We start from the raw sequence: 21,682 nt of genomic DNA on the forward strand, positions 1-21,682 counted from the left end.
ACCCACAGCATTCCTGGATACAGTTTCAAGGAAGCCCCCTGCTGAGATCAGTTAACAAGACTATCACCTGTTAAGAAAACAAACAAATCAAGACTTCAAAGCTGCCCAAATCCGAAAGTGGATTACAAATAATAGCTGATACCAACCCACGAAGACCTAAAAATAACACAACTGAAAACTGGAGGCAGACAACACCAAGCCTAGACTCAATCAACTCTACAAATAAAAAAAAAAAGAAGAAGATGAGAAAACAAAGGAGTGCAATCCAAATGAAACCACAAGAGACACTTTCGAGAGATGAACTGAGTGATATGGAAATAATCAAACTTCCAGATGCAGAGTTCAAAATAATGATTGTAAGGATGCTTAGGGATCTTAGAACAACAATGGAGGGGGAGTTTGAAAACCTAAATAAAGAAATAGCAAGTATAAAAAAGAATCAGTTGGAGACGACAAATACAATATCAGAAATAAAGACCACAATGGAAGGAATTAAAAACAGGATAGATAGAGCAGAGGATCGAATCAGCGAGTTAGAAGACAACTGGAATGAAGGCATGAAAGCAGAGAAGAAAAGAGAAAAAAGACTCAAAAAGTCAGAGGAAACTCTTAGAGAGCTCTGTGACAACATGAAGAGAAACAACATCCACATCATAGGGGTTCCTGAAGAAGAAGAAAAAGAACAAGGGATAGAGACTTTGTTCAATCATATCATAGCTGAAAACTTCCCTAAATTAATGCAAGAGAAACTCTCACAAATCCAAGAAGCACAGAGGACTCCATTAAAGAGAAACCCAAAGAAACCTACACCAAGACACATCATAATTAAAATACCAAAGCTAAGCGATAAAGAGAAAATATTAAAAGCTGCAAGAGAAAAAAAAGTTATCACCTACAAAGGAGCCCCCATAAGGATGACATCTGACTTCTCAACAGAAACACTTGAGGCCAGAAGGGAATGGCAAGAAATATTCAAAGTAATGCAGAACAAGAACCTACAACCAAGACTACTTTATCCAGCAAGGCTATCGTTTAAAATTGAAGGAGAAATAAAAAGCTTCCCAGACAAAAAACAACTCAAGGAATTCATTACAACCAAACCAATGCTGCAGGAAATATTAAGGGGCCTGGTGTAAACAGATAAAGTGGGAAAAGAATACAGAAAAAAAAAAAAAGAAAAAGGAATACACCTTTAAAGAAGAAAATGGCAATAAACAACTACATATCAATAATAACCTTAAATGTAAATGGATTAAATGATCCAATCAAAAGACATAGGGTAGCTGCATGGATAAGAAAACAGGTCCCATACATATGTTGTCTACAAGAGACACACCTTAGAACAAAAGACACACACAGATTGAAGGTAAAAGGATGGAAAAAAATGTTTCATGCAAACGGAAATGAAAAAAAAGCTGGGGTAGCAATACTTATATCAGACAAATTGGACTTTAAAACAAAGGATATAGTAAGAGATAAAGAAGGCCACTACATAATGATAAAGGGAGTAATCCAACAGGAAGATATAACTATTATAAATATCTATGCACCTAATATAGGAGCACCCAAATATATAAAACAGACTTTGATGGATTTAAAGGGCGAGATCAACAGCAATACTATAATAGTAGGGGATTTCAATACCCCACTAACATCACTAGATAGATCCTCAAGAAAGAAAATTAACAAAGAAACAGCAGACTTATTGGAAACACTAGATCAACTCGATTTAATAGATATCTTCAGAACCTTTCACCCTAAAGCAGCAGAATATACATTCTTTTCAAGTGCTCATGGTACATTCTCTAGGATAGACCACATGTTAGGGCACAAAAGTGCTCTCAACAAATTTAAGAAGACTGAAATCATATCAAGCACTTTCTCCGATCACAACGGCATGAAACTAGAAATGAATCACAGCAGAAAAGCTCAAAAATTCTCAAACACATGGAAACTAAATAGCAGGGTGTTAAATAATGAATGGATTAAGAATGAGATCAAAGAAGAAATAAAGAAATTCCTAGAAACGAATGACAATGAGCATACAACAACTCAAAATTTATGGGACACAGCAAAAGCAGTGCTGAGAGGGAAGTTCATAGCACTACAGGCACACTTTCAGAAGCTAGAAAAAGCTCAAATAAACAACTTAACCCTGCATCTAAAAGAATTAGAAAAAGAACAGCAAGTAAAGCCCAAATGTAGTAGAAGGAAGGAAATAATAAAGATCAGAGCAGAAATAAATGACATAGAGGCTAAAGAAACAATACAGAAGATCAATGAAACTAGGAGCTGGTTCTTTGAAAAGGTAAACAAGATTGATGCACCTTTAAGTAGACTCACCAAGAAAAAGAGAGAGAGGACTCAAATAAATAAAATTAGAAATGAGAGAGGAGAAATAACAACTGACACAACAGAAATACAAAATATTGTAAGAAAATACTATGAAGAACTGTATGCCAAAAAACTAGACAACCTAGATGAAATGGACAAATTCCTTGAAACATACAATCTTCCAAAAATCAATCTGGAAGAATCAGAAAACTTAAACAGACCAATTACACCAAAGGAGATCGAAACAGTTATCAAAAAACTCCCAACAAAGAAAAGTCCGGGGCCCGATGGCTTCACAACGGAATTCTACCAAATATTCAAAGAAGAACTAACTCCTATCCTTCTCAAACTATTTCAAAAAATTCAAGAGGAAGGAAGACTTCCAAACTCCTTTTATGAGGCGAGCATAATTCTGATTCCAAAACCAGGCAAAGACCACACAAAGAAAGAAAATTATAGGCCAATATCTCTGATGAATATAGATGCTAAAATCCTCAACAAAATATTAGCAAACCGGATCCAACAATATATGGAAAAAATCATACACCATGATCAAGTGGGATTTATTCTGGGGAGGCAAGGCTGGTACAATATTCGTAAATCAATCAATGTGATTCATCACATAAACAAAAAGAAGGAGAAAAACCATATGATAATTTCAATAGATGCAGAAAAAGCATTTGATAAAATCCAGCACCCATTCATGATCAAAACTCTCAGCAAAGTGGGAATACAGGGAACATACCTCAACATGATAAAAGCCATCTATGAGAAACCCACAGCCAACATCATACTCAATGGGCAAAAATTAAAAGCAATCCCCTTAAGATCAGGAACAAGGCAGGGGTGCCCCCTTTCACCACTCTTATTTAACATAGTCCTGGAAGTCCTAGCAACAGCAATCAGACAAGAAGAAGAAATAAAAGGCATTCAAGTTGGAAAAGAAGAAGTAAAACTATCATTATTTGCAGATGATATGATATTGTATATAGAAAACCCTAAAGTCTCAGTCAAAAAACTACTGGACCTGATAAATAAATTCAGCAAAGTGGCAGGATATAAAATCAATACTCAGAAACCAGAAGCATTTTTATACACCAACAATGAACAGTCAGAAAGAGAAATTAAGGAAACAATCCCCTTCACAATTACAACCAAAAAAATAAAGTACCTAGGAGTAAGCTTAACCAAGGAGACTAAAGACTTGTACTCGGAAAATTACAAAACATTGATAAAAGAAATCAAGGAAGATACTAACAAGTGGAAGCATATACCGTGCTCATGGTTAGGAAGAATAAACATCATTAAAATGTCTATATTACCCAAAGCAATTTATAAATTCAATGCAATACCAATTAAAATACCAATGACATACTTCAAAGATATAGAACACATATTCCAAAAATTTATATGGAACCAAAAAAGGACACGAATAGCCTCAGCAATCTTAAAAAAGAAGAATAAAGTGGGAGGTATCACACTTCCTGATATCAAGTTATACTACAAGGCCATTGTACTCAAAACAGCCTGGTACTGGCATAAGAACAGGCATATAGATCAATGGAATAGAACAGAGAACCCAGAAATAAACCCACAGTTCTATGGACAACTGATATTTGACAAAGGAGGTAAGGAAATACAATGGAGTAAAGACAGCCTCTTTAACAAATGGTGTTGGGAAAATTGGACAGCTACCTGCAAAAAAATGAAACTAGATCACCAGCTTACACCACTCACAAAAATAAACTCAAAATGGATAAAAGACTTGAATGTAGGCCGTGAAACCATAAGCATCTTAGAAGAAAACATAGGCAGTAAGCTCTCCGACATCTCTCGGAGCAATATATTTGCTGATTTATCTCCACGGGGAAGTGAAATAAAAGACAGGATAAACAAATGGGACTATATCAAACTAAAAAGCTTTTGCACAGCTAAAGACAACAAGAACAGAATAAAAAGACAAACTACACAATGGGAGAACATATTTGACAATACGTCTGATAAGGGGTTAATAACCAAAATTTATAAAGAACTTGTAAAACTCAACACCAGGAAGACAAACAACCCAATCCAAAAATGGGCAAAAGAGATGAATAGACACTTCTCCAAAGAGGACATACAGATGGCCAATAGGCATATGAAAAAATGCTCAACATCACTAATCATTAGAGAAATGCAAATTAAAACCACAATGAGATATCACCTTACACCAGTCAGAATGGCGCTTATCAACAAAACAACACAGAATAAGTGCTGGCGAGGATGTGGAGAAAAGGGGACCCTCCTGCACTGCTGGTGGGAATGCAGACTGGTGCAGCCACTGTGGAAAACAGTATGGAGATTCCTCAAAAAACTGAAAATCGAACCACCTTTTGACCCAGCTATCCCACTTTTAGGAATATACCCCAAGGACACCATAGAACGGCTCGAAAAGGAGAAATGCACCCGCATGTTTGTGACAGCATTGTTCACAATAGTGAAGATCTGGAAACAGCCCAAGTGTCCGTCAGAGGACGAGTGGATTAAAAAACTTTGGTACATATATACTATGGAATACTACTCAGCCATAAGAAATGATGACATCGGATCATTTACAATAGCATGGATGGACCTTGATAACATTATACGGAGTGAAATAAGTAAATCAGAAAAAAAACTGAGATGAATCCATACATAGAAGGGACATAAAAATGAGACTCAGAGACATGAACAAGAATGTGATGGCAACAGAGGTGGGGGGGGGTTGGGGGAGGGGGGAGGGGGTGAAGAAGGAGAGAGTGGTTAGGGGAGGGGAGGGGCACAAAGAAAACCAGATAGAAGGTGAGAGAAGACAATTTAACTTTGCGGGAGGGGTATACAGCACAATCAAATGTCAAAATAATCTAGAGATATTTTCTCTCAACATATGTACCCTGATTTATCAATGTCACTGCATTAAATTTAATAAAAAAATATTAATATTAAAAAAAAATTTAAAAACGAAAAAAAAAAATTCTGTGGTAGATGATTAGAGAGCTTTATAGGTAAATTTAGATTCTTTAGGTATCAAGAATTTCAGTTACATAAAAGGGCTGGCAAGGAACCTAGCCTCAAACTAGATTACCGGGGGAAAATATAGATTTTTAGAAGTATATTATTTCCCCTTTCTTGCAGAAGTATTATTTAGAACATTTTTAAAATTAAAATAAAATGCAGAAAAAGAATTCACAGTTCCGTGGATCAATGACCGTTGTTTTTTACTATTTTGATATAGTTATTTCTGGTCTGTGTCCAACTATAGCATTTGACTTGTTTAATATAGTTGGGAATCACCCAATATATACAATTTTATACCTTATTTTCCTTTCCATTTACCATTTTAACAACATTTTTCAATGTTATTAAAATGCTCTGTGGACATGACTGAACAGTATTCTATTATGTTGACATACTTTAACCACTGCCTTATTTTGGACATTTAGATTATTTGCAATTTAAAAAGAACTAATGTTATTGCTTTTTTAGAAATTCAGTTCATTAATAATCTAGATTTGCCATTTATATGCCTTTTTGGCGTCTTACTATGCTCCAAAAACAATTTGGGCCAGAGATCCAGTACAAAAAATGTTTAGTGCTGATTGTTAAAGCTACCAGTTGAGTGTAGAATTTCATTATGGCTTTAGTTTTATTGACTGTGGGATTTACACTTTGGAAAGTGTTTTATTATATTCAAACATTTCAATAGCCTACAGTGATAAGAAGATTTCTTTTCTAAAATGATGTGATATTTCTCCAAAAGCACCCTATTCAAAGAAGCAAGAGCGAAACCAAAAACCTGATTTAACAGGATCTACAGCAAATTGACTTATTCAAACCAATACCTCTTCATGATCTGTTTGCCAATAGGAGTGGAACCAGTGAAACCAAGTTTGCGGATGTCAGGATGTTCAGAAAGGTGCTGTCCCGCTACCCCGCCTATAGAATTAGGGAATCAAACATGATTTAAAACACTAGTCAAGTTCTGATGGCTGGGGTGGCTTTGAATTCATTGAAGGAGATTTCTCAGCTTTCATTGAAATCTTAGTTTTACATTTTCTATATTAATTATAAACTGATAAAAATCTAAATGCTGTCCTCCATGTGACTGTCATCCCCCCACAAAAGATGGGTAAGTCTAGGTTTTTTATCTTCCAAAATAGTTTTTAAAAATCAAAATGGGCACCCTTAGGGTAGTTTTACAATACTGTATAATTTGCCTGTCCTGTGGTGACACAATGGATAAAGTGTTAACTTGGAAAGCTGAGGTTGCTGGTTTGAAACCCTGGGCTTGCCCAGCCAAGGTACAAAGGAGAAGCAACTACTATGAGTTGATGCTTCCCACTCCTCCCCTCACCTCTCTCTAAATTCAATAATAAAAAATAAATAATAAAAAACAATGGTGTACAAGTTCTGCCCCTCCTGCTCTACTCACGCACCATTATATTTCCACTTTATGGTAAGTATAATTATCCTGAACTTAAATGGTAAACTGTATTTAGTTTTAATATAGTTATAATTCAGAACAGACTCTAGTAGGAAAACAACCACTCAACTACCCCTGTACCATTCATTAACTGTAGTGAAATGGGTCCTTTGGTGGCTTACCTGAGCCTGGAATGATGTTAATTACCCCCTTTGGAAAGCCTGCTTTCGCAGAGAGCTCTGCAAACTTCAAAGCAGTCAAGGGCGTGACCTGAACGGAAGCAGATAGCAATGACCTTCTTCAGACTTCATCCTGTCCTTTAGATCAGCAGCCAGCATTCCCCTCTATAGCCTCACTAGGGTTTGTATTCTTTTTCCTTTTGACATAATTTCAGACTTACAGCAGAGTTGCAGAAATAATATAAAGAATGTATGTCTCTGATTATAAGCAAGCAGGAAAGGACAAAGGACGCACAGGGCCACGCGTCTTACCAGTGCCGGCTTGAGCACTAAGGTATTGCCGGCTGCCAGGCAGGCGGCACTCTTCCACGCCAGCATCATCAGCGGGTAATTCCAGGGGATGATAATGGCACAGACGCTGCAGAGGAAGAACGACAACATCCTTAGTTGTCTCAAACTAACACAAGTCATTCAGAGGGACTTTCCTTGTCTTACCCGAGTGGCTCCTTCTTGGTGAAGGTCAGGTTGCGGTTTGGTCGGGCCTGGTTGATGGGAATTGTAGAACCCTAAAAAAACCCAAAAAGGTTTATACTTATTTTTTTTTAAAGGTTTTATTTATTCATTTTAGAGAAGGGGGGGAGGAGCAGGAAGCACCAACCCCCATATGTGCCTTGACTGGGCAAGCCCAAGGTTTCGAACCGGTGACCTCAGCGTTCCAGGTCGACGCTTTATTCACTGCACCACCACAAGTCAGGCGGTTTATACTTATTTTATTCATTGGAATAGGTAAATTTAATCTGTTTCAAAACAGATAGAGATTTGAGGATATTATTCCTTTGAGTAGTGAGTTTTTTTCATGCTCGCTGGCCCCTAGGAGTTTTTTTTCAAAAAATAAAATTCGTTCCAGTTACAGTTTTATTAACTTAAAATCATGTTTGTTTGATAACCAATTTATGGAAAAAAGAAGAATATACATTTGCCTTTTTTAATGTTACCTTACACATTTTTAAAATAAATCAGTCATACTCTGGATCATCAGGAGGCATGAGGACGTACATGAACGCTTGTACTACTCAAAGGGTTATAAGTGGTTTACAAAAATTGTTTCTCTGGCCTGACCAGGCGGTGGCACAGTGGATAGAGCGTCAGACTGGGATGCTGAGAACGCTGGTTCAAGACTCTGAGGTCGCCAGCTTGAGCGCGGGTTCATCTGGTTTGAGCAAAAGCTCACCAGCTTGGATCCAAGGTTGCTGGTCCGAGCAAGGGGTTACTCGGTCTGCTGCAGCCCCCCCCATTAAGGCACATATAAGAAAGCAATCAATGAACAACTAAGGTGTCGCAATGTACAACGAAAAACTAATGATTGATGCTTCTCATCTCTCCCTTCCTGTCTTGTCTGTCTATCCCTCTCTCTGACTCTCTCTCTGTCTCTGTAAAAAAAAAAAAAAAAAAAAAAAATTGTTTCTCTGTAATCTTAAAGAATACATTTTTTTTTGCCTGCATCTCTTGTTTTTCTAGCTAATATAAAAAGGCAGGGTTCAATTTATAAGAAATATAGCCACACCAAGAAAAGAGCTGCAATTTCTTTCTTGAAAGATCTAAGACATGGGAGAATAAACGTAACTCTAATTTATTCACCTCCATTCCAATTTCTTGGCATTGTAGGGAATGTTAATTGTCTGCCTGATATTCTTTCTCCCCTCTGTCTTAGTGATAGAAACTCTTATATTGATGATGGGGGTGGCAATATGCCCGGATAAAAAACTGTTTCCAAGTTTTCATAGCAGGTGGGATGGTCAGTGGAAGAGGTAAACACAAGGCATTGAGAGGGGAATGCTCTTCAAAGTATGCGGACTCAGCTCAAACAAATGCTTTTTTACCCTTTCTCCCCACTCCCACTTCTTCCTTCTTCCTGCTCAGAATGTTGCTGAAATGGCTGGCACTGCAGTGGTAATCATGAGACCATGAGACAAACTTAAGAGTAAAGATCATATGATACAAAGGATGGCCTGGCAGAGAGAGAGAGGGACCCTTCATCTCCCGTACTGGACCTGATTGCCTGCCTTTGAACTCCTTGAAAGTGAGATAAAAACAAACTTCTTAGTTGGGTTCTCTATTAAACACAGCCAAGTTTAGTAACAACTGATTCATGATAGTGATCCTTAATGAAGTTATATATTTGTTTTGCCACATAAAATATTGCTATAAGTAAGTGTACAATCTCTTATCTGAAACCCTTGGGGCCAGGCATGTTTGGGATTAGAAATATAATATAATGCATGTATTTTATATTATGTTATGTTATCTATAACTCCCAGTAGGTTCTGGGGCAGCCTCCCAAAGCATTGGAGGGGGGAGTGGGAATGGTTTTTAAAGTCCAGGCCCTGGCCGGTTGGCTCAGTGGTACAGCGTCGGCCTGGCATGCAGGAGTCCCGGGTTCGATTCTCGGCCAGGGCACACAAGAGAAGTGCCCATCTGCTTCTCCACCCCTCCCCCTCTCCTTCCTCTCTGTCTCTCTCTTCCCCTCCCGCAGCCAAGGCTCCATTGGAGCAAAGTTGGCCCGGGCGCTGAGGATGGCTCTGTGGCCTCTGCGTCAGGCACTAGAAGGGCTCTGGTTGCAACAGAGTGAGACCCCGGATGGGCAGAGCATCGCCCCCTGGTGGGCATGCCAGGTGGATCCCAGTCAGGCGCATGCAGGAGTCTGTCTGACTGCCTCCCCGTTTCCAACTTCAGAAAAATACAAAAAAAAAAAAATAATAAATTTTTAAAAATAAATAAATAAAGTCCTTATATTTTCCTCCTTCCCCACTTCCTTTTCACTTATGCTGGGAATGTGGCTGTGATGGCTGGTACTGCAGTGGTTATCATGAGTCTATGAGTGGCATGCATTCTGCTATTTAACATAAGCCTTACCTTTCCCTTTTACAGCCCCATTGCCAAGGGCAAGTATAGTTGCCACTTGTCATCACATATGTGCTATTTATTTTTAGTAGTAAAAGGAAAATGAACCCATGTCCTAATTCTTTTTTTCTCATACCCAGTCTGCATAGCCCTTCTATGTTAGCTCTCTGGGCTCTGTAGGCATTTGAGTTTGCAATTCCTCCATGGTGCCAGGCTTCTCACTATATGTCCAGAAGATTAGATGCCAAGGAGAAATTACAGTAAAGTATAAAGAACATCATTGGACATAGTTCAGAAAAATTTTGCCCTGGCCAGGAGGCTCAGTGGTAGAGCATCAGCCCAGTATGTGGATGTTCCAGGTTTGATTCCTGGTCAGGGCACACAGGAGAAATGACCATTTGCAACTCTACCTCTCCTTTGCTCTCTTTCTCCCTCCCACAGCCATGGCTCTATTGGTTTGAGCACCTCGGTCCTGGGTGCCGAGGATGGCTCTGGGGAGCCTCGCCTCAGGCACTACAAATAGCTCAGTTGTAGAGCATGGGCCCAGAAGGGGGATGGCCGGGTGGATCCTGTTTGGGGCACATGCAGGAGTTTGTCTTCACTATCTCGTCTTCTCTCACTTGGAAAAGAAGAAAAAAGAAAAAATTTGAGTTCAAATCTTAGCTCTATGGTTTACTTACTAACTATGTTACCATTGTCAAGTCATTCACTGTACTCAAGCCTCCATTTCCTTACCTGTAACAGGGATAATAAAAAAAAAACTTCAGGTGACTCTTACAAGGGTTAGATGAGAAAACCTACATAAAGGGTAGCTCTGACACAGTGTCTTTACAAACTAATAAATGTTTGCCCCTTTTCTTTTTGGAACGATCTACGTGGAGACAAACAACATTTGCGCTTACCTGAATTTTGTCGCACCAGCCAGCAAAATATCTGAATGTTTGTACAGACATTCCTATGTGCGTCTTCAGAGCCAAGGTGTAGACTGCGCCTGAATCGAGAGCTTCAATGGTTGCCAGCTCTTCTTGGTTCTCTTCCAGTAGATCTGCAAGTCTGTGTGGTCAGTGAAAGAAATCCATACAACAAATGTTGGCTGAGCTCCTTTGTTGGATAAGGCACCATACATCCTAAGTGCTGAGAATTCAGAGCTGAACACAAATGGACCAGGTCTCTGTCCTTATGGAGAACATGGGAAGACAGACATTAAACAAATAGGGCCGTAAATAATTTGTTTCAAGAGTTACAGGAGAAGCAGAGGGCATTGGAAGTCTGTATAATTCCCCTTATAAATATATGAGAAGTAGAACAGTGATTAAGTCATGGTAGTTCAAGACTGATGATAGAAAACAGCAGGCATGTGGCTAGTTCACGAATATACAGGGAGGTATTAGACCCCCTGGAGAACTCGTGAGCTTGTCAGAGGGTTTCTGGTTGGTAAAGAATTATTTCCAATGCTAACTGAAAAGGACGAAAGAGAAATGGATGGAATAAATTACAGATGCCACAATAGGTTTCTGTTTGGTGTCCAGTCTCCATGGGAAGATAAGTCTAGGACTGCCTAATGACTATGAAATAGCCAAAATTCACCTTTTTTTGTTCACTTTCGCTATTTGTTTTTCTTTAGTAGTTCCATGAGCTGTCCCTTTTGGGCCATTCCAAAGTCAGGCATGAAACCCTCCTACCCCAGTATTTCTTCCGAATCCCACTGTAAAGATCTTTTGACAAAGGTCAGCTATCTGGCATAGGTAAACAGAAAACTTAATTTATGATTGAATTGTTCTTGACATACTCAGTTATCAGTGTATAATACCCTTTCCAGGCCTTACTATTTTTCTTCCTTGCTTCTGCTTCTTATACATAAAGGGGATTTAAATTTTCTCTTTGAAAATAACAGGGGGCTGAATAGTCTTCATTTGTTGCTGTTAGCCGTTGTCTACCTGCTCTGTGACCTGGGAGGATGACCTGCATAGACTCCTGTTGCTTTCTCGCTGGGTTTGGCCAACAGGAGTCGAATGGGCAGCACTCTCAGAAGCCCAGCGAACTAGAGGCAGAAGTAGTTGGGGATTTGAATCCCCTGGCTGCCTCAGAGATGAGCAGTAGTTCAGCAGCTGCTGTATTCCCCAACCAAAAACCATGATAGTGTGGTCTTCTCCTATAATTTAGATCCTGCCAGACTCTAGTAGCCCCCTCCTCTATTCTATTAGACCTTGGTGTAATGGTAGCTGCTCCATGTTGCTACCCTTGCCTGGGTACTACATCATCCCTTGACCTTGCCCACACTGTTTTCTGGTTTGTTTGTTTTTTAATTCAGTGAGAGGAGGGGAGGCAGAGACAGACTCCTGCATGCGCCCCAACCAGGATCCACCTGGCAAGCCCACTATGGGATGATGCTCTATCCACCTGGGGCGTTGCTTAGCAACTGAGCCTTTCTTAGTGCCTGAGGTGGAGGCCATGGAGCCATCCTCAGTGCTCAAGATCAACTTGCTCCAACTGAGCCATGGCTGCAGGAGAGAGAGAGAGAGAGAGAGAGAGAGAGAAGCGAGAGGGGGAGGGGTAGAGAAGCAGATGCAGACAGGTGCCTCTCTTGTGTGCCCTGATTGGGAATCAAACCCAGGACATCCACACGCCAGGCCGACATTCTACCACGGAGCCAACCAGCCAGGGCCACCCACACCTTGATAAATAGTCCTTTATTAAACCTCTTTTACTAATGGAACCTTGACTGATACAAACAATAATATAAAAGTCAGGAACTCACATCTATGAAATTTTATATGATATAAGTAACAGAACATATGTTATATAATGGGTACATAATAGAATGTTTTGAAGGAATGTTTTAAATCTTGGGAATGTTAGTCAATATCAAAGTTCGCAGACTTGCATTTTTAAAAATACATACCTGTACATCAGCCTTCCTCTTTCTCTTGCGTTCATTCTTCCCCATTCACCGTTTTCAAAGGCATCTTTGGCTGCTGCTACTGCTTTATCAACATCCACCAAAGAAGCACAGGATACTTTGCATATTGTCTTTTTCAAGAAGAGTAAAAATAGGTTAAAGGTTATTTTACAGTGAGACATATTAATATACTTCTTAGAATTAATATTATATTATAAAAGCCAGAGATTTTTATAATGGAAAAACCAATATATTCAGTAATAAAGTAAACAAAAAAAACCCCAACAATGTATTTTTTCTTCTTTTCCAAATGAGAGGAGGGGAGATAGAGAGATAGATTCCCACATGTGCCCCAACCTGGATCCACCTGGCAACCCCCATCTGGGGCTGATGCTCTGCCCATCTGGTGCCATGCTCGCAACTGAGCTATTTTTAGTGCCTGAGGCCATGTGCTTGAACCGATTGAGCCATAGCTATGAGAGGGGAAGAGAGAAACAGAGAAGGGGGGAGGGTAGAGAAGCAGATAGCCACTTCTGTGTGCCCTAAGAATTGAATCCAGGACATCCACACACCAGGCTAATGCTTTACCAGTGAGCCAACCGGCCAAGGCCAAAAAGAAACAATTTTAACATGAAAATTGTGAGCTTGAAATTTGGTACTGCTCATGTCACACTACATTATGAAAAGAGTCATTTAGGAAAACTATAACTATTTCTTCTAGTGCCTTTTTTTTTTTTTTTTGTATTTTTCTGAAGTTGGAAATAGGGAGGCAGTCAGACAGACTCCCGCATGCGCCTGACTGGGATCCACCTGGCATGCCCACCAGAGGGCGATGCTCTGCCCATCTGGGGCGTTGCTCTGTTGTGACCAGAGCCATTCTAGCGCCTGAGGCAGAGGCCACAGAGCCATCCTCAGCACCCGGGCCAACTTTGCTCCAATGGAGCCTTGGCTGTGGGAGAAGAAGAGAGAGACAGAGAGGAAGGAGAGGGGGAGGAGTGGAGAAGCAGATGGATGCTTCTCCTGTGTGCCCTGGCCGGGAATTGAACCTGGGACTCCTGCACACCAGGCTGATGCTCTACCACTGAGCCAACCGGCCAGGGCTCTTCTAGTGCCTTTGAAAAGCTGAGTCTCTTGCCATGAGCTTATAAAGTCTGAAATTTCCCCCTGATATACAGCTTTATGTGTAGGTGTGCCTCTGATGTGTATATATATATCTGCCTAAATTCATCACAAATATTCATTCTGTAAAATAAGTTAGCGTAGCTAACAGCAGCCAGTACCATAACTGAATAGTTGAAAAGAAATGTATAAAATACATTTATATTAAGTGATCAGAGGCGGAGTGATAGAATAAAGCAATTTCTTGAGAATGTCTGTTTTCAAATGTGTATTAACTAAAAATCCATGACTAGAGGTCACTATGCTCACTGAGTAATTACTTACAGAGCCATCTGCTGGGTTGATTGTGTCATATGTCTTTCCATCATCAGCATCTGTGAACTGCCCATTTATGAAACACTGATATGGCATTTTTACTGTCATTTCATTGACCTCCTTTGAAACCTAAGAGAGAGAATTATATTAATAAATTCAATGGATGGCTGTGCTTACTCATTTGATACTGAAGAGCATTAAAAAAGCTTATTTACTAATGCAGAGGAAGAAGTTAAGTCAACGGGATTCTAATTCCTCCTGTTCAGAAGAGACAAGCACATGTAAGATTTGGGCCTCATCATGTTCAGATTGGCTACTGATGCAGGAGGTTGGCATCTACGATGACCAAAATGCTCGAGGCTGGGCTTTAGAAAGGTAGGATTTTCTTCCTTACACAGATGAAGAAAGTTAACTCAAAAGACCTCCAGATAATGGAAACACCACCATCTAGTGGCACGCTCTATGGAGTGCAGCCATTGCTTTCATTAAAAGCTTGAAACTGCCTTTTTATTTTTTAATTTTTTTGTTAAGTGAGAAGCGGGGAGGCAGGGAGGCAGAGAGACAGACTCCCACGTGCACCCTGACCGAGATCCACCCAGAAAGCCCCCTATAGGGTGATGCTCTGCCCATCTGAGGCCACTGCTCCAATCGAGCTATTTCAGTGCCTGAGGCCATGGAGCCATCCTCAGCGCCAACTTGCTCAAACCATTTGAGCCATGGCTGTGGGAGGAGGAGGAGGAGGAGGAGAGAGAGAGAGAGAGAGAGAGAGAGAGAGAGAGAAGGGGGAGAAGGAAGGGTGGAGAAGCAGATGGTCACTTCTCCTGCCCAGGAACAAACCTGGGACTGCCACACACTAGGCCGATGCTCTACTGCTGAGCCAACTGGCCAGGGTCTGAATCACCTTTATCAATAGGGTTGCATTTTAGTTTTCTTTCCTTATGTTCATCCTCATTTTCACTTTCTCTCTTTTACACGTTTTGCCTAAATTGTACTCTCTACTATTAGCTAACAAGAGAATTTAGGTTAGTCCATTAACCTCTATGAATCTTAGCTTTTTAAACAATAAAATGGGAATAATAATACCTGCTTTATATAGTTATTATGTGGTATAATTGAGATAGTATATGTAAAAGAGCACTTTGGCATAGATTCCATATCAACTCAAGATATTAAAAAAGAAACTTAATGATTTAAAAAATCATTTCACATAGAGAAATTAATGATGCTTAAGGAAGAAACAAAAAAATAACAAGAGGGTATCTTGTTTTAATCCATACCAAGTACTCATGTTCCATGAAACATTTCCATGTCCAGTAGGATATAATTTTATCTGAATTAATGTGTTCAGTCCCTGCATATAGTCCAGTTTTGTAAACTCATCATTCTGGGACTATGCTAAGTGTCTTACATGTATTATTTAATTTGATTCTTTCAACAACCTTATGTGGTGGCTTTTTATTGTTCTATTTCATGTCTGAGGAAACTGAGGCTTAGAAAGTAACTTGCTAAAGGTTATACAACTAGCAAGCAATATTACTTGGATTTAAACCTAGGTTTAATCTAGTCTGAATCCAGAATTCATGTTCTTAACTAGAAGATGCTGAACTGCTTCCAAATTTATCTATTATTATTATTATTATTATTATTATTATTATTATTTTAGTGATAGAGGCAGAGACAGAGAGAGGGACAGACAAGCAGGCAGGGAGAGAGATGAGAAGCATCAATTCTTTGTTGCAGCAACTTAGTTGTTCATTGATTGCTTTCTCATATGTGCCTTAACTGTGGGGCTACAGCAGAGTGAGTTACACCTTGTTCAAGCCAGCAACCTTGGACTCAAGCCAGTGACCTTGGGCTTCAAGCCAGTGATCTTTGGGCTCAAGCCAGCAACCATGGGGTCATGTCTATGATCTCACACTCAAGCCAGCGACTCTGTGCTCAAGCTGGTAAGCCCATGCTCAAGCTGGATGAGCCTGCACTCAAGCCGGCGACCTTAGGGTTTCAAACTTGGGTCCTCTGCATCCTTGGAGCCAACACTCTATCCATTGCACCACTGCCTGGTCAGGCTATCTAACTATTATTTTTTAGGAGAAGTACTTCTGGAATAGTAGATTAAGGACCTTTGAAAATCTACTCCTTCATAAAAGCAATGAGAACACTGGAAAATATGGTCAAAATAATTCTTCTCAGAACTCTGGAAATAAAGTCTTATAAGAATCAATTTACTCAAGAAAAATAGCTGACTCTAAGAACAGTGATCTTTATGGCATATTAAGTTGTCCTATTTTCATCTCTCACAACAGCTCTGCAGTAATTTGAAAATCACTATCTTTGCAACTAAGTTAGCTATGAAAATCAGAAGCCTCTTAACCACTGAAAGGGGGGATGGTCTGGAGCTCTCCATAAGCCTCATCCCTAGAGAGTTATTACCGTTTAGCCTGGAAGCTCCCTGATAAGCTCTATTCTCAGACATTGGCTTTATTTGACTTGACTCAGAGCTTCCTGTACACAAACAGCCCTGTCCCTAGGGCATTTGCCTAAAATAATCAGTGGTAATTGTTTAACATGGCAGCTTCCCGAGACAGTTATACTAATTGCAGCTAACAAATGAATGATCAAAGAACTTAAAAGGAAAACAGGCATGAGATTTACATAGGAAGCTTTAAGAAGCTCTGACATATTCCTGGATATCTAGAAGGTCAATATATATGTAGGATTTGTGCATGTGCCCAGGAAAGACCTGAGAAAACCCAAATCTTTTACCTATAGCTGACCTGAGACCCTGTGAGCAGGGAGTATGCAAAGACTAAGGCAGAACTGCAAATTGCCTGCTGAAGCTTTAAAGTTATACCCCAACATACAGAGTACCTCAGTAAAGGCTTGAAGACTTATTGGTCCAAGGACATTTAAGAAAATCTATGTCCAATTATTAGCTGACTATGAAGTTAACTAAGTAGAGACTTCAGTGGTGACAAACATCAAAGAATACAAGATTTACAGAATTAGTCCAAAAAAGTCACTAAACAAGGAAAAAGCAACAACTACCAGCAATGACAACAATCTCCATAAAGGTATGTGTATGGGGATTCTGATTTCCAGAGTAGCCACTTCTATTATTTAAAATGACTGGTTTCCAACAAAAGATTTTAAAATGTACAAACATGGGAGAGGTGGAGGGGGGAGAAGGCCCCTATACGGAGGGAGGGGAGCAATCAATGGAAACCATCCTTGAACAAAATGAGACATTGAATTTATTAGACAAAAATTTAAATAACCTTTTATAAACATATTCAAAGTATTAAAGGAAACTATGTTTAAAGAATTAAACAACAGTGAGAGGACAATGTCTTACCAAATAGAGACTATCAATAAAGAGCTAAGAATTATTTTTTTAAAAAATGAACCAAATTCTGGAGGTAAAAATTGCAATAAAGAGGCTCAACATTAGATTCAAGCCAGCAGAATAAAGAATTGGAAAACTAGACAATAGATCAATAGAGATATACAGTCTGGGAAACAGGAAGAAATAAGAATAATGAAAGACAAACAGCCTCAGAGGCCTGTGGGACACCACAAAACTTACCAACACATGCATAATAGGAATTCCAGGAAGAGAGGAGAGGGGGAAAGAGGCAGAAAGAATATTTGAGAAAATAATGGCTGAAATTGTCCCAAAACATTAATTAGCACATTCAAGAAACTCAACAAACTCCAAGCAGGATAAACTCAAAGAGATCTATCCTAGATTCATCATAATAAAATGGTCAAAAGACAAAGAAAGGCCTGACCAGGCGGTGGTGCAGTGGATAGAGCGTCGGACTGGGATGTGGAGGACCCAGGTTCGAGACTCCAAGGTCGCCAGTTTGAGCGCGGGTTCATCTGGTTTGAGCAAGGCTCACCAGCTTGGACCCAAGTTCGCTGGCTTAAGCGAGGCGTTACTCGGTTTGCTGAAGGCCCACAGTCAAGGCACATATGAGAAAGCAATCAATGAACAACTAAGGTGTTGCAACACGCAACGAAAAACTGATGATTGATGCTTCTCATCTCTCTCCGTTCCTGCCTGTCTGTCCCTCTCTCTGACTCTCTGTCTCCATTTAAAAAAAAAAAAAAAAAAGACAAAGAAAGAATCTTGAAAGCAACAAGAAAGAAGCAACTTATCACATAAAAGGGATCCTCAAGGCCCTGGATGGTTGGCTCAGTGGTAGAGTGTCAACCTGGCGTGTGGAAGTGCCAGGTTTGATCCCCAGCCAGGGCACACAGGAGAAGCACCCATCTGCTTCTCTATCCTTCTTCCTATCCTTCCTCTCTGTCTCTCTCTTCCCCTCCTACAGCCAAGGCTCCATTGGAGCAGAGTTGGTCTGGATGCTGAGGACGGCTCCATGGCCTCTGCCTGAGGAACTAGAATGGCTTTCCGCAACAGAGCAATGGCCCAGATGGGCAGAGCATTGCCCCCTGGTGGGCATGCCAGTTAGATCCCGGTTGGGCGCATGCGGAAGTCTGTCTGACTGCCTCCCCACTTTTAACTTTGTACAAAATACAAAAAAAGGGGGGGGATCCTCAATAAAATGAGGTTAACAAATGACTTAGCCTCAGAAACCATGGAGGTCAGTAGGCAATATGACATATTCAAAGAGCTGAAAGAAAAATACTGTCAATCAAAAATTCAATTTAGAGCAAAAATATCTTCTAAGAACAAAGAAATTAAGACTGAGAGAATTTATTGCTAGCACATTGCCCTTCAAAAAGTACTAAAAGGTGTTCTTCAGGCTGAAATGATAGGACTCAACAGAGTAATTTAAACCTACATGAAGAAATAAAGAACACTGAGAAAGGTAAATACAGGGCTCTGGCCGGTTGGCTCAGTGGTAGAGCGTCGGCCTGGCGTGTAGAGGTCCCGGGTTCAATTCCTGGCCAGGGCACACAGGAGAAGCGCCCATCTGCTTCTCCGCCCTCCCCCTCTCCTTGCTCTCTGTCTCTCTCTTCCCCTCCCGCAGCGAGGCTCCAGTGGAGCAAAGATGGCCCGGGCGCTGGGGATGGCTCCTTGGCCTCTGCCCCAGGCGCTAGAGTGGCTCTAGTCGCGGCAGAGCGACGCCCCGGAGGGGCAGAGCATCGCCCCCCCCCCCCCCGTGGGCAGAGCGTCGCCCCCTGGTGGGCGTGCCGGGTGGATCCCGGTCGGACACATGCAGGAGTCTGTCTGACTGTCTCTCCCCGTTTCCAGCTTCAGAAAAATACAAAAAAAAAAAAAAAAAAGAGAAAGGTAAATACAAAAGCCGGTATAAATGTAAAAGATAACTGCATAAAGCAATAATTATAAAACTATGTTGATGAACTTATAATTTATAGATATAATTGGAAATAATAGCAGAAATTAAGGGGTATGAAACAGAACTACATTGCAGCAAAGCTTTTCCTATACTATTGGTATTAAGTTGGTATTCATCTGAACTAGAATGTTTTAAGCAAAAATGTTCATTAAAATCCTCATGGCAACTACTGAGAAAATAACCAAGAATATACAGCAAAAATAATAAGGAATTAAACTGGTATGTTAGACAACATCCATTTAACACAAAAAAATCAGTAAAGGCAGAAAAAGAAGCATAAAAGGCATAAGACAAGACAAATAGAAGCACAAGTGGTAAAAGAACAAATTGATAAATTAGACTTAATTAAATTTAAAAAATTTTGTGTGCCAAAGGACACTATCAAAAAAGTAAAAGGGAAGCCCACAGAATGAGAGAATATACTATTCATAAAAATTAGGGGATATTTCAAAATGAATATGAAGAGATAGAAAGAAGCATTTGATGTTTTTTTATTAAACAAGAACATCAGAAAAGCAAACAACCAGTCAAAGAAAGTTGTTCAGTTATGCAAATAAGATGTAAAACCAACTTTTATTTTATTTATTTATTTATTTTTAAAATATTTTATTTATTCATGATAGAAAGGAGACAGAGAGAGAGAAGGGGGGAGGAGCAGGAAGCATCAACTCCCATATGTGCCTTGACCAGGCAAGCCCAGGGTTTTGAACCTGCAACCTCAGTGTTTCCAGGTTGACGCTTTATCTACTGTGCCACCACAGGTCAGGCAAAACCAACTTTTATTTCATTGGTGAAAATGCACTATACAAAAGGCTGAAAGTACTGGGGTATCTGCACAGTCCCTGACCCCCTAATTTTTGTAAGCAGTATATATCTGATAGGCTCTAGTATCCAAAATATACAAAGGCCTCTTACAACTCAAAAGTTTAAGAAGACAAATATTTCAATTTTAAAAAGGGCAAAAGATTTGAATAGCCATTTCTTCAAAGAAGATACAGAAATGGCCAATGAGCACATGAAAGATGCTCATCACTAGTCATTAAGGAAGTGAAAATCAAAATCACAATGAAATACCAGTTTATACCCATAATGATAGATAAAACAGAAAAGAACAGACAATAGAAAATATTGATGAGGACATGGAGAATTGAATCTTCCTACATTGCTAGTGGGATTGTAAAATGGTATAGCTACTCTGGGAAAGAGTTTATTAGTTCCTCAAAAAGTCAAACATAGAGTTACCATGTGGCTCAACAATTCCACTTCTAAATATATACCCAAGATAATTGAGAACAGATATTCACACAAAAACTTATACATGAATTTTTATAACCATATTATTTATAATAGTCAAAAAAGTGGAAACAACCCAAATGTACACGAACTGAGGAATAGATAAACAAAATTTGATATATCTACACAATAGAATATTATTTGGCCAGAAAAAAGAATGAAGTGATAATAGTATACTCTACAACATGGATGAACCTTGAACACATTATGCTAAGTGAAAAAAGCCAAACGTAAAAGCCCACATATTGTATAATTCCATTTATATTAATTAATTCAGAATAGGCAAACACAGAGTCAGGAAGTAAATTGGTGATTTCCAGGGGCCAGAGGCCAGGGAAGGAGAGCAGAGAATGATTGTCAATGGATGCAGGGCTTTGTTTGGGCGTGATAAAAATGTCCCATCATCAGACAGTGATGACGTTTGGTATTCTACACTGAATTCTACAATGTAAAAGGGTGAATTTTATGGTATCTAAAATATATCTCAATAGAACTGCTAATTTTAAAAAGTTATAACTGCAAAAACAAGTGAATGAAAGAGACAGCATTCCTTTATATCAGTAGTATAGGAATCTTAATGATTTAGATTTTTAAGCACCATAGACTTACATAATCCACTACCAGCTCTGCTTCTTGATCTTCTCCTCGCAGTTTCCTCACGACTTTTTGGATGAAGTCTTCAAACTTGGTGGCCATATAGACATCTTCATTCTGTAACTGAAGCCCACCACATTTCTGTCTGATCTCTTCAACCAGCCTTAAAGTAAGAACCATCTCATGTTACTTACATTTTTTAAAGGGTATAGGGGGGGCTGTATTATTACATTTGTCAAGTTGCTTCAAAGTAAGACTAATGTTTCATGCCAACTTATATCCT

The 21,682-nt window shown here is 39.6% G+C and overlaps 1 protein-coding gene across 1 annotated transcript in view; it reads right to left on the reverse strand.

Annotated features, from left to right (window-relative positions):
- ALDH1L2 (aldehyde dehydrogenase 1 family member L2) overlaps window positions 1-21,682 on the reverse strand; it is a 76,875-nt gene that overhangs the window by 23,395 nt on the left and 31,798 nt on the right. The window contains exons 10-17 of the mRNA XM_066263406.1: window positions 21,415-21,562; window positions 14,198-14,317; window positions 12,758-12,885; window positions 10,758-10,908; window positions 7,450-7,520; window positions 7,267-7,372; window positions 6,958-7,045; window positions 6,195-6,288 (exon numbers count right to left, since the gene is read on the reverse strand). Coding sequence (XP_066119503.1) covers window positions 6,195-6,288; window positions 6,958-7,045; window positions 7,267-7,372; window positions 7,450-7,520; window positions 10,758-10,908; window positions 12,758-12,885; window positions 14,198-14,317; window positions 21,415-21,562 — 906 coding nt within the window. The remainder of the gene's footprint in view (window positions 1-6,194; window positions 6,289-6,957; window positions 7,046-7,266; window positions 7,373-7,449; window positions 7,521-10,757; window positions 10,909-12,757; window positions 12,886-14,197; window positions 14,318-21,414; window positions 21,563-21,682) is intronic.

The sequence above is a fragment of the Saccopteryx bilineata genome, chromosome 1 (genome assembly GCF_036850765.1).
Source record: "Saccopteryx bilineata isolate mSacBil1 chromosome 1, mSacBil1_pri_phased_curated, whole genome shotgun sequence".
NCBI classification, from domain to species: domain Eukaryota; kingdom Metazoa; phylum Chordata; class Mammalia; order Chiroptera; family Emballonuridae; genus Saccopteryx; species Saccopteryx bilineata.